General features: G+C 38.1%; 1 protein-coding gene across 1 annotated transcript in view; it reads left to right on the forward strand.

The window, feature by feature from the left end:
* Positions 1-12,691, forward strand: part of RAB11FIP2 (RAB11 family interacting protein 2) — a 45,277-nt gene extending 32,586 nt beyond the window's left edge. The window contains exon 5 of the mRNA XM_059173062.1: positions 4,582-12,691. Coding sequence (XP_059029045.1) covers positions 4,582-4,809 — 228 coding nt within the window. The 3' untranslated portion in view covers positions 4,810-12,691. The remainder of the gene's footprint in view (positions 1-4,581) is intronic.
* The last annotated feature ends 267 nt before the right edge of the window (positions 12,692-12,958 follow it).

Genomic DNA, 12,958 nt, shown 5'->3' on the forward strand with positions numbered 1-12,958 from the left:
AGCATCCTTAGAATTCTTTAAAGAAATAAAATGTGAAAATTGTTTTAGTTAAAGGATTTAAAGGTGATAAAAGAATCCTTGATGTGTGATTATTTTTCTCCAGAATACTAACTATTCTAAATGACAGTGAAAGGATTACTAGGTGTTGTTAATTTACTGCAGGATACAATTAAGAGGAGCCAGCTCATCCTTCTAGCGAGCGTTCTTGAGGGAAAGTATTTGAACGATTTTTGTGTTGAAGATTATAAGATGTTTGAAGTAATTTACATTAAGTTCTCTGATAATAGCCATCCACCAAGTTATTTTTTTCCCCCTTCTGGACGTAGTATTTTGTAATTAAGTTTGTATGTCTTCCATGCTGTTGCCAACACCTGTCTGTGAAAGCGCAGTGTTTAAACAGGACCAGTAGCCAGTTGAAAGGGCAGTGCGAGCTCTTTAAGGCCTAATTAAGAACTGAAAGGGAGATGAAGGCAGTAGGACAAAAGATGTGAAAGTAGCTGAGATGATATTCCCAGAGCAAAGTTCCTCATTAGAACAATAATGAGATGATCAGAGAATGCCAAGCCTTCCTCTTATCTCTCTCTCTCTCTCCTCGAGCTGCCTTGGATGTCAGTTAGTGCCCCACCAATATTTGGTTACCAGGACAACCTTTCTTTAAATCTTCAGTTATTTTGAGTCCTGATAATTTGCTTTTGTTGAAATTTAAATATTGCAAAAAATATACATTTCCTAGTTTAAAAGGCGAGGCTCTCTGTGAAGTAAAAATAGATCACTAGGAATTCTCCAAAGTCTTTTGTACAAGTCTGCTATTTAAAATTCCGATCGGGAAACTTCGTGTAATAATTCTGCTATCTCTCACCCACTCCCTATTTGCTGATACCTGCATATGGAAATTTTGAACAGAGGTTGGGTGGGAATGACAAAAGGATTGGTTGTGAAAGGGGAAGAGAGAAGACAAATTTACATTAAATTGCAATATAAGAAGACATCTTAAGAACACATGTGCTCTCTGTGTGGAGCCCTGGGAGTAAATATTAAGTAGTCCGGAGTCCCACTGTGGGTTACGCGAGTCTCTACCAGTTTGGAGGTTTCTCAATTTTAGAAGTTTTTCCAAGGACAGTATTAGACTATCCTTTGGAAAAACAACCAATTTTTGTATTTGCCTGAGAGTTTTCCTTTTTAAGCAAAATAATTTTTGTGACCAGAAAATTATTTAATATCCTATTATATTGATTAATATTAATCCTTATTATTTTGGGGGGAACTATGTCAACACCAAAAGGAGACACAGATCTATACACATGTATTGAGTATATCAGTCAATTTGAGAATCTTATGCCTGAAATTAGAAGGGTTAAATGCTTTTCAAATATGGGATAAAACCTGAAACTAAGCACAAAACTGTTTTTAATTATTTTATATTCTTTTCCAGAATATAGTTTATAGTACATGCATTTCTAAGATGTTTTCCTGCCTAGAAACTTGATGCAGAAATTTGGGGGAAAATTTTCATATAAAAGGATAAATGGAAAATATATTGAAAAGGTCAGAAATGTATTTCCAGGAATCTGACTGTACATAAGTATTAGATGGTCATGGTGGCAGGGGGATAAGCCAAATAAAAGAATGGCTTTTCTACTCTAGATTATGACTTTAAAGCATTGAACAGTATCTTGGGATGATGATTAATTATTTTGAGAGATTAAATTGTTAGATTGATTCATATCATGGCATTAATGTAAAACTATGTATGTCAGAATAAGAATTTTTCAACATGTCTTTCATCATTGTCTTTAGAGAAATGTTTAAAAAAACTTTTAATCACATTATCTGGTAGGCTGATGTGGTTAAATATAACAATATAAATGATTTTCTAACTGAATATCATCACTTAATTAGTTTGGAGAAATTAGTTCATATATGTATAATTTGGTTAAGATTAGAGAGCTGCTGTTATTTTGTTAAACCAAGAAAACATAAAACAGTCAGCTAGTCAGTAATGAAACCCATTTAGTCGATTTCATTAACCCATGCAATTCGCACAAGAACACGTGTTTTTAAGTATATGTTTTATTAGATAAATGAAATCACATTAGTTGGATGTTATTACTTTTCTAAAATGCAGTTCAAAAAACAAATTACTTTATAGACTAGGAAATTTTAGAGTTGAAAGGAACCGTGGAGAACATCTCATTTAAGTGAGGCCTAGGCCGGTATCACTCTCAAATCTAGGCAGAATTACTTGGGTTACAGTAAGAAAGTTAGCTTATTTTTAATACATTTAAAAAATATACTTAAACCTCAGTACTGTATCTTGTGTTTTCTATAGAAATTTGCTTAATATAATAAATGTTTAGTAAGAGTGTGGTTAGGAAATTGTAAGGTTGAAATGTCTAAACTGTTCATGACCAATTAAAAAAATTAGTAAATACATGAGAGTGTGTGTGGGGGGGGGGGGGTCGTGTGTATACTCTAATTATTACAAAAGATTGAGAGAGAGAAGAAAAGTAAACCAACACTTGTCTCCAGAGTTGTGGTAAAGCAGTATTTTTAAATGGCTTTTAGGGACAAAGGTAATATAGCTGCTAAAGTTTTATCTGTCCCCAGTTTCTTATGCTAAAGTCAGTCGTTTAAATACAGTCTTACAGAACCGAAGCTCACTTTCCGCTGGCATCCCCTCTGTTCTTTCTGTTCATCTAGTGGAGGCTCACTTTCTTTTCACTTTTTCACTTGTCTTGAACATTTCAGCTGCTTTACACGGAATCTCAGCCCCTCCAAATGAGCCTCCCCACTGCCGCCATTTTAATTTTCCTAGAACGTCACTTCAGTCGTATCCTGCCCCTGTTTAGAAACCTTCAGTGGCCTCCCGGTTTCCCTTGCAAGAATCCAGCATCCTTGACAGTCTGTCGGAACCTCCCATCTCAGCCTCGCCGTGCTCTGCCCCGAACCCTGGTTCCCGGCGCCCGTCCTCCCCGATCTGCTGTCCAGCCCCCTGTGCCTTCAGCCCGGTTTCCTCCTTTAAACAAGCAGAGCCCACTGCTTGCCTGTTACCATTTCTGCTTGGCCGAGTCTCTGAAGGCCTGGCATGAGCTCTCTCTTCCCTATAAAACGTGACAGATTCCATGAGGTTGGAGCAGTTTTCGATCCTGAATTTTTCCCTTTTTGCTTGAGAAGGAAGTGACTCTGGGAACAGAAGCATCCAACTGCCACCTGCTCTTCAGGTGTTTCTCTGGATGGCAGAGTTGGGGTGTCTGGAGGGGGAGAGGCTAAAAGTTACACTTTCGCTTTCCTCATGAGTGCGAGACATATATCAAATTTAAGTAGATCCTGAAAATGAGTCAAGACAAATTTAATCCAATGAAATCAAAAAAGGGAGAAAAGCCTTTTCGCATTTACCTTCCGGTCACTGCTCTCCATCCTCCGCAGCATAGATCAGAAGCAGGTAGTCCTCGGAGCAAGGCCTGTTTCCTCAGTGTTAGCTTGTTTTCCTTAAAGCTGAATGGAAATGTTTTGAAAGAAAGTGATAAAAACCATTTCTAAGCTGTTGAGTTTTAAGGCTAGAACTATGAATAAAAAAGCATAAAGGTTGCTGCTTTATATTTGGGTGTTTATATGACGAGAGATCTAAATCCTAGACGCTGTAGATGATGTTCCAGTGCTGTTTTGATGAAATTTCTGACAAATATATTTCTTTTACTATTTGAGTGCCTTGTAGTAAAAATGAATTAAATCAGCGTCTTTTTCTGTTTGTTTATATTATTTTTGTATAAAAAGGAATACCGATAGAATAAGGTTAGCAAAATAAGTAAGTGAGTGAAATGCAGGGACACAGATACACTGATTCTCAGTGTTCCTTCACATGATTGTAGCTGAATTCTGAGTTTCCCAATAACCAAGGCAAAAAGGGAAATAAGTTATGTGGGGATTAGCACTAGGAGGAGGAAATAGACTGGTTCCTCAGGGGGAAAAAGCTCCGTTTGCCTCTAAATTAAAACAGAAGTTACCCCCATGGGGCTTCTTCCAAGGCTGCTCATTGATTTAATGCTGGAGGCCTTGAACAGTTCGTAGCAAAGCGGAGAAGCACACTTGATACTGCTGCTGCTTGAAGCCCTCTTCAATAAAAAGCCGAAGTCATAACATTAAACAACAGTTTGTTGGAAGCGATTCCAAGAGGACGAAGCCATTGTCCAAAGGAATAGTTTCCAGTAGCTTCTTAAGAGTTTTTCCAAGTAAACTCTTAGAGATCTTTAGTTTAAATTTATTTCAGTTATATCTGGTATAGAACATTTTATCTCTTAATCCTAAATTATATGGTCAGTTCCGTATATTAGGACATTGTCCACAGTGTTTAAAAAAAGAAATGATTCTAGCAGGATTTAGAATTACAGTCAATGGTTTGGTGCATCTGCCCTACTTCTTGCCTCAGGACTCAGTAGCTGCAGTATGAACGGTCGCATTGGTTCTAACCACGGACACAGAAAAAACTTGGTCAGGGTTTGAAAAATCAAAAGTTGTTCAAAATAATTCTGAATTTGTCCCCCACGTTCTGTCTCCTAAAGTGACCCATCTTTTCTGTTCCAGGACAGCAATCCTTTTGATGCCACGGCAGGGTATCGTGGTCTGACCTACGAGGAGGTCCTCCAGGAGCTAGTGAAGCACAAAGAGCTCCTTCGGAGGAAAGACACCCACATCCGGGAACTCGAGGACTACATCGACAACCTCCTCGTGAGGGTCATGGAGGAGACCCCCAGTATTCTCAGAGTGCCGTACGAACCGTCCCGGAAAGCTGGCAAATTCGCCAACAGTTAATCAGCCAGGAGTACTGCATTTGTGATTGGGGCAAAAAGGAAAGAAGAAAGAGAAAAAGAAGAAAATCTTGGTACTGCAAGAAACTACATTATCAGGCTTCATTATATACTCGACTCCGTTGCGAAAAATTCCTTTACCTGTAAATATTAGCAGGGACCATCAAGAGTGACCTTTGAAGTGAGCTAAATAATTTAAACATATAAAGTGAAAATGGGCCAGATTCTCAATGAATAAGCAGTTCCTTAGGATTTTCACTGAGGTGCCGGCGCCGGCCTCCTAACCTGCCGTAGGCCTAGGGATCACTTCAGAAGTACGCGACTTCTTATTCCTCAGGACTAGAGCTCATAAAGCAGAATCGATGCTGGGGCTGGTTTCTTAGAAGTCAGTTTGTAGACTGACTTAGCTGCAGGAATACTGCTTATTATAAACACTAAAAAAAGTTCACATTTTATATGCATATATATGTACATGAATATATGTTCATATATCTTTGTATATAAAATACATGCATATACCTCACATATACATGTGTTTTTAGAACATTTAAAAACAGCTGATTGTCTCGAAAATTAGGATACCAGTTTCTTAATTTGGAAATCCGTGTGTGCTCTATCAATGCAAAAACAAGCCATCATTGCTACTAGTACAGTTTGTTGTAGGGAAGCTGCTTCAGATCACTCTTGACTTTGCAAATCTTGGTTTCACAGTGAGAGCCGCTCCTATATATTATTCCAGCATCAGATGTTTGCTCTTTTTCTAAAAAGAATGATTCCAGGTTTTTTTGGTTTTCTTTTTTTAGGCATGACATATTTAAGGAAAATTGACTAGCATCACAATAGTACAAATTTCTTAAGTTCATCTTTTAACATTTGCGTTTCGTTCAGTAGAAGGGGAGCTAATGTAGTTTGTCCTGTTGAGATTCCGAATGTCTTGAAGGACATTATTAGGAAGTTAGATCTGAAAAGAATTCTGGGGCGGGGGGGGGGGGGGGGGAGTAGGGGATCGTCTGATGCCTGATAACCCAGAGCAATGGGCAAATTCTAGGAATGAAGAATTCGGTGTGGTTTCAGGTTACGTAAATAATAGAACAGATGGTTGCATTTGGGTCTTGAACCAAAATAAGAGTCACTAAAGGAGGAGTGAGTTGTTGGAACTGCCCTTCGCTAGCATGGCACCGTACGCACTGTTCTACATGGACCCTTAAGAATTGGTTTATTGCAAAATTCTGTGTCAGCTCTTTTAAGTCTCTCCCCCAAAATATCGATTACTTCCGTGAATTATCTTCGTAGATTTGTGCAAAATAAGCCTGAAATGTAAAGTGGAAAACAATGGTATGAAAATATTACTAGTCATCTGCTTATTTTTTCCCTTAAAAATCTGAAATACGTTTTCTATGAAACACTGAACCTGTGTTTCTGGTTTTAAAAGAAAAAAACTTCATCTATATGTGGAGACCTGTATTCTCCAGGCTTTTAATGAACTGCACTGTTGTCGAATATTTCTCTCCACAAAGACTTTATTGAAAATTCGGTACAAAGCAGATAGAATAGTTTTGCTCATTTTAATATTCTGAGTCAGATATCTTGGCCAAGTATATATTCGTGAGCTAAAATTGCTCATTTGTATTTTCTGAGTTTCCTTAGTTTTCCTATGGGAACATACGTTTTGAAATTCTAGGAAGTTTTCCTAAACACAAAAAAAATTAAATAATTTTTTTAAATGGAGAAATGGAGAAGGAAAAGTAGCTTCTACCAACTTTTTTTTTTCCACTTCTGAATTTCTGTACTAAACCTCAAAATCTGGTTTAGAATTCTATTTTCTTCTTGAGGTCTTAGTACTTATTATTTTTTAACACAGTGCCATTTTTAGTTAGTGTTTTATTCAATATTACGAAATTTTTAGCATTTTTTTCTGTTAGTATAACTGAACCTCTTCTTACACTTTTGTAAAATACTAAAATCCATGTGTTTTCAGTATTATGCCAGATTATCTGCAGATATTTTAATATGCTTTGGCCAAATTTATTCTTTATAAAATGAACCAAGATGCCAGTTTTGTATTGGGGATTTGTTTTATGTAAATAGAATTCGTTAAAAAGTATTGTTCAAATACTACTATTCTTTTTGTGAGGAAGTTCATTTCTAAGGAGAGGTTCTCTGCCAGGTTGGAAGTGTTTAGGATTAAATTTACCAGACATGAATAATCTGGTTATAACCGAATCAATGTTTTTATCTTTCAACCTGACACAAGAATTGTGCTGAAAATGAATCCGCACTTGTCACTGCCTGAAAATGTGCTGTCCCAATGTTTATGAACTTCCGCTCATGACCTGGAGTCAGACTTATGTGTTTTCATAATATGGTCAATAGGAAACACTAAAAAAAGTAAAAATGAATTCCCAAGCAAACATGTCAGTGTTTCCTGTGTTTGGGCAGAAGAGCAAACAGAGTAGTTTTAGTTTCTAGTATTGTGGAGAAAAAAAGCCAAGAAGTTCACCTTCAGTTAATTTCTCCAAAATGTAACTTTTAAGTATTCTAATGGTATATTTTGTTAGTAGTTTAGACATAGAAATAAAAGATACGCACTCGTTAAATAATGCACAGCACAGTAGACTTACAGACAGATTTTGCTTTTAGGCGTAAACAATGCATGCTGAAGAATATTCCCACCATAAGAGAATTTTTTTTTAAATCACAGAACCGATGTTTGTCCTAAACCTATCTTGAGCTAACGTATTTCTGTTACTGACTAAAGTATTTCTGCTGTTATTTTCAAAGCAGTATTGTTTTCCAGCCGATTCCCCTACCAGTTCTAAATTTGGCTTTGACAGTATTGAATCTCCTGTCTGACCACTTAGGCTTCAAACTGCATTTACTGAATCCCAGGGTTATAGCTTAGAATTGTACATAAAGTGACATGTCACCCATTCATGAAAAACGTTCAAGTATTGCTTTTTGCTACTACATTGTGCATAGAACCTCGTTTTGCCACCCCCCCCCCCATGAACGTAGTAGTATCCAGAGATTATGCATAACTACATCTATTGCTTTTGGCAGTAAATGAAGATTTTGTTGTAATTTTCCAGCTGTGAAAATGTTGCCTTGTATTTAAAAGGATTTCATGAATGGAAACCTAAGTAAAACTCAGCTCATTAGTGACAGACTTGCTTTCCTCCATCCTACCTTCACCTACTTCTCCATCCTCAGAACCCCCTCCGCCCCACTCTTTCCACCCCCATAAGGGTGCTTATTCTTTAGCAAGGAGAATCTTAAAAAGCTGCTGTCTTTAATGTATCTAGTAATTGTTACACTAGAGCTCTTATTTTCCCCTGTAGCTTTTTAGGAGAAGCAACCTACTTTGGATTTGTAATTCAAGCTGAAACTTTTTGATGTCCATGTACTCATATGTCTTATAGATATAGTGGGTGTCTGTGTGTGTGTGTGTGTGTGTGTGTGTGTGTGTAAGTGAAGTATAAAGCATGTTCATTCACTCGAGCTCTTTGAAGTAAGAGGTAAAGGACCACAGTGCCGCTGGTTCACAGAGATGTAAGGGTCTGTCAGCACCATCGAAAGCCCCCATTTTCACAGATTTATAACTTTAATAATCCAGATGCAATCATTGGAAGTATTTAATATGCAATAGGTAGCACCTTAACTAATTAATCTGCATATGAAGGGTTTTCTGATGTATTTAATAAGAAGTGTAGAAGCTTTCAAGCATTAAACTAGAGTTGACGTTTTATTTCATTTATTTTCTGTGTTGAAAATTTCCATTCTTACAATGGAATTGAGGTCTGTAAAAAACGATACATTGGACCTATTAATCTTTGAATCTTCCAGGCGGTTTGTATTTTGAGGTACAAAAAAAAAAAAAAAAATGCTGCAGATCTAGAAATGTATATATTTAGCAGGTACTTGAAAGACACAAGCATTATTTATAACTGAAGAGTATTACATCCTATTAAGTAAAATGCTCTGGTAACTTGTATACATTTTTACAGGTACAAACCCAAAAGTCTGTAAGCATTGCATAATGTGACAGTTGTATAATTTATGTAATCTGATGCATGAATCAGAATTTTTATATAATATATAATTATCAATTTATTATAGTTGATTAAAGTGTTTAATCTTAATTCAGTTGTTGTACGTTCTTAATGCAGAGAAGACTGTACGACGCACACATTCGTACATGAGTCCTGCTTATCTTTGAACAATACTTAGGATGCCTCTTGGTTGGTGTATCACAGCAAACGTATTGTAAGACCTACAAACTCAATTCACTGTGAAAGTAGTTCTGAAAAGTCAGAGAGTGGTTTCCAAGCACCCGAGACTGGACATTCCTCGACAGGTGTAGATGCCTGCCTTCAGAGGGCTGGAGCTCGTGGTTTGGGTAGAAAATGACATTTGAGTATTTCGATGGAGGTTAAGGCCGAACCCGAATGCTTCCTATTTATGCACTATTTCCTTTATTCCTCGCAGTCAGGACCATTTAGGGGTTCAGAGGAAATGTAAAACAACGAATGAACAATCGATTGGTGAAACTCAAGAATCAAGTTGACAAACCTACAGCATTTGTCACCACTTCTCATCGTCCATTTTACTCAGAAGTGACTCGTCAACACTCCTCCCACCCTCCCAGCTCAGCAGTGCAGGGCCGCACCTGTCCGTCCCATGTTAGCTGCCGGAGGCAGGCACGCAACGGGGCCAGGACAGCCATGGTGTGGCTGGGCGCGGATGGCAGCGTCTCAGGCAGCAGTGTTACCGCAGACTGGGAGACACGATCCGGATGCAGTAAGTTTTTGGACACAAATACACATTTGGAGCAAGGGCTTTCTCGGCAGCCTAGAAAGTCTTCCTGTTTTTAACTGCTCTCTGTTTTGGGGGGCCCATTTAACACACCTCTGTATTTCCCCCGTTGTATCTCTAGATTGTTCCCCTTTCTGCCTCTCCCCAGGTTTGTAATTCCTTAGTCTACTGAGACAGAGATGTTTTGGGTAATTTGCGAATAGGGACATATTAAAGTGGCCATTTCCCCTGTAGGATTTGTTGTAACGCAATGCCTGTCTCAGAAATGTCACTTTTTCAAGGTAATGGCCTTGTAACCTGGATGCCTAGCATTCTGCATTTTTTCCCCCAAATAATTTTACATGGTAACGCAAATGTCATGCTTTCAAATTTTTACTTAGAAGCAACTTTTTTTTTAAGATTTTATTTATTTATTTGACAGAGAGAGATCACAAGTAGTCAGAGAAGCAGGCAGAGAGAGAAGAGGAAGCAGGCTCCCTTCTGAGTAAGGAGCCCAATTCAGGGCTGAATGCCAGGACCCTGGGATCATGACCTGAGCCAAAGGCAGAGGCTTTAACCCACTGAGCCACCCAGGTGCCCCTAGAAGCAACATTTTTAGAAACATTTGTAATTACATGAACTAGAAAGTCTTAATTCTATTCTTTTACTCTTCACACCCTAAAATTCGTTTGATGTTCAATGGTTTCATCATTTTGTAGGCATACCCAAAAGCCAGAATTGATGCTGGGAAACACAGAATCAAATTTCTCTATCAGAGATTTTCAGGGATAATGTGTTGTGGCCAAATGGGAGCTGTGGTCCAGTTTGTTACTAACATTAGTACCAAAGTTTGCAAACGAGTTTTTTTTTTTTTTTTCTAACGAATTAGAACAGAATCAAGATTTCACCATTAGAGCGTTACTTGCATTCTGTTAGGCTCTGGCAAGGGACAGGGGCATGCAGGAGACCAGGCCTTTATTTGTGCAACAGCCTTAGTGCAGTGATTGCAAACTCCAGAGTCAACAGAGCCAGGTAAGTACGATGGACAACCAGGCAGGCCAGGTATAGCAGAGTAGGACTTAATGGGGCAGGGCGGGGGTGTGCAATCTGGAGAGGGGACAGCAGCTGTTCAGCTCAGGCTCATGTGGCCGCATGGAAAGATAAGTCCAGGGTTGCTAAACCTGATCTTCCTAGAGAAAATGAAAATACAGATTTCTGTATGAAATACGATTTCCAAGTGTTGGCAATTAATTCACTTTTTTTAAACAAAACCAAGGGCTGCCAGTGTGCGACATCTTGAGTCACTATTTTTAATTTACCATCTAGCCATCGTCAGAGCAGTTCAGACTATGGATGTTTTAGTTCCCCCACAAATGAATCCCAGTTTAATCATAAACTGTGTTGGCCAAGGGGTGTGTGGGCTATGTGTGGGATGTAAGAGTCCCAGCTCAGGACCCTGGCAGGGGTTGAGAAGGAACCAATGGGTATGAAGTTTCCCTTCTGCTAGATGACTACATTCTAGAGCTCTGCTGTACAAACTAGTGTCTGTAGCTAACAGCACTGTTTTGTACACTTAAAAAGTTAAGAGGCTGGGTCTCATTACATTTTCTTACTACGCAAAAGAACAAAGACTTTCCCTGATTAGCCTGTCCCTGAGCCTCACCTGCCATTGCTTTTAAGAAGGAAATGGTGCAGGTAAATCCAAGTTCCAGTAGAAGGGCCTCTGCTCTTATGTTCAAAGCATTTTAGAATGCTAGCTTGGGATCTGTTACGTGCCCTTCTTGTGGCAATTATAATTTTTCAATATATATGATGGTCTTGCTTTTGGCAAAAATTGTATATATGATGATCTTGCTTTTGGCAAAAATTGTATTAGTGTCCCCCCAAAAACAGGGCTGTGGGGTGGCTCAGTCACTTAAATGTCCGACTTTGGCTCAACTCCTGATCTCAGGGTCCTGGGATCAAGCCGTCTCAGGCACCCTGCTCAGTGGGGAGTCTGCTTCTCTCTCTCCCTCTAGGAGAGAGAGAAGGATCCTAGGTCCTAGGATCGAGCCTTGTGTTAGGCTTTGCTCAGCTGGGAGCCTGCTTCTCCCTACTTCTACCTACTGTTCTCACTGTACTGTCTCTCTCTGTGTGTCAAATAAACAAAATCTTAAAAAAAAAAAAAAAAAACTATAAAACTATAAAAAAACTAAAACTATGAAAACTATTTAAAAAAGCAAAACTCTATGGTATTTAAAATTCTTTAAAAATCAACCAACAACCCCTAGAAAAAAACAAACAAAATCCAGAAACCAAAAAGCTCAGTGTCCCAAAGATCAGTTACGCTCCTAATATTGTGCTGTGTGAAGGTCATAAGGCATATGACAATTGCCAGTAGTACTTAATTTGTATTGAGTAGATGTGTTTTCATGGTTTTTTTAGGACCTAAAATACATATACATTTCAGTGAAAATATATTTCCATAGTTTGCTTGATTTTATACATTAGTCTTTTAAATCTCTACTATAATAAAAAAGAATAATGAAATAAAAATTCTACCATATTTGACTCTGACCAGATGAGGAAAGGTGCATAGTGTGGAACCCTGGTTCTTACAGTGTCGTCCCTAAAGCTGCAATGTCACTGTCACCTGGGAATTTGTTAGAACGCATGACCTTCAGCCCTTTTCCAGACCGGACTAAATCAGAGTCTGGCGGTAGGACCCAGACTGTTCTTTTAATAAGCCCTCCAAGTATTCCAAATGGGCTTTCAAATTTGAGAACCATTGAGCTAAAGCCCCTTGCCCTTATTTGGGTAACTTATCATAGAGAATCCTTTTTTTTTTTTTTTTTTTTTTAAGTTAACGTAACTTTACTTGCCAGTCCTGAATTTATGAATCGGGGAGAGTTTTTTTTCTTTGTTTGTTTGTTTTTATTAGTTTGGTTTTTGGTTTGTTTTTGTTTTTGTTTTTTTGTGGGTTTTTTTGGTGAAATGGACGTCTCATATTTTAACTTCAAGTACAATGAAATGTCATATAATAGAATGTCTTAAGATAAGTATAGTGCATTATGTAAAGTAGATACATAATAAGTACTATGGATTTATTGATGCCATATTTTGGTTTGTGCAGTAAGATTTGGGATTCTGATTGAGACTATGGGCCTCCCTGCAAAAATGCCAGAGTGTCTTTCTTTTGTGGTGACATGGCTATTCCACATTTGGTTAAGGATTGTAACAGTCTCTTCCTCACAGAGGCCTTTATCTGAAGTCAAAGATACGAGATAGAGAAGAACTAGAGAATACAGCAGCATTATGGAATGTAGAAGGATAAAGTCTGACTCTGTATATAAAATCAGGTAATGAACCTTAATAGGACAAAA

The sequence above is a fragment of the Mustela lutreola genome, chromosome 4, assembly GCF_030435805.1.
Source record: "Mustela lutreola isolate mMusLut2 chromosome 4, mMusLut2.pri, whole genome shotgun sequence".
Lineage (NCBI taxonomy): Eukaryota > Metazoa > Chordata > Mammalia > Carnivora > Mustelidae > Mustela > Mustela lutreola.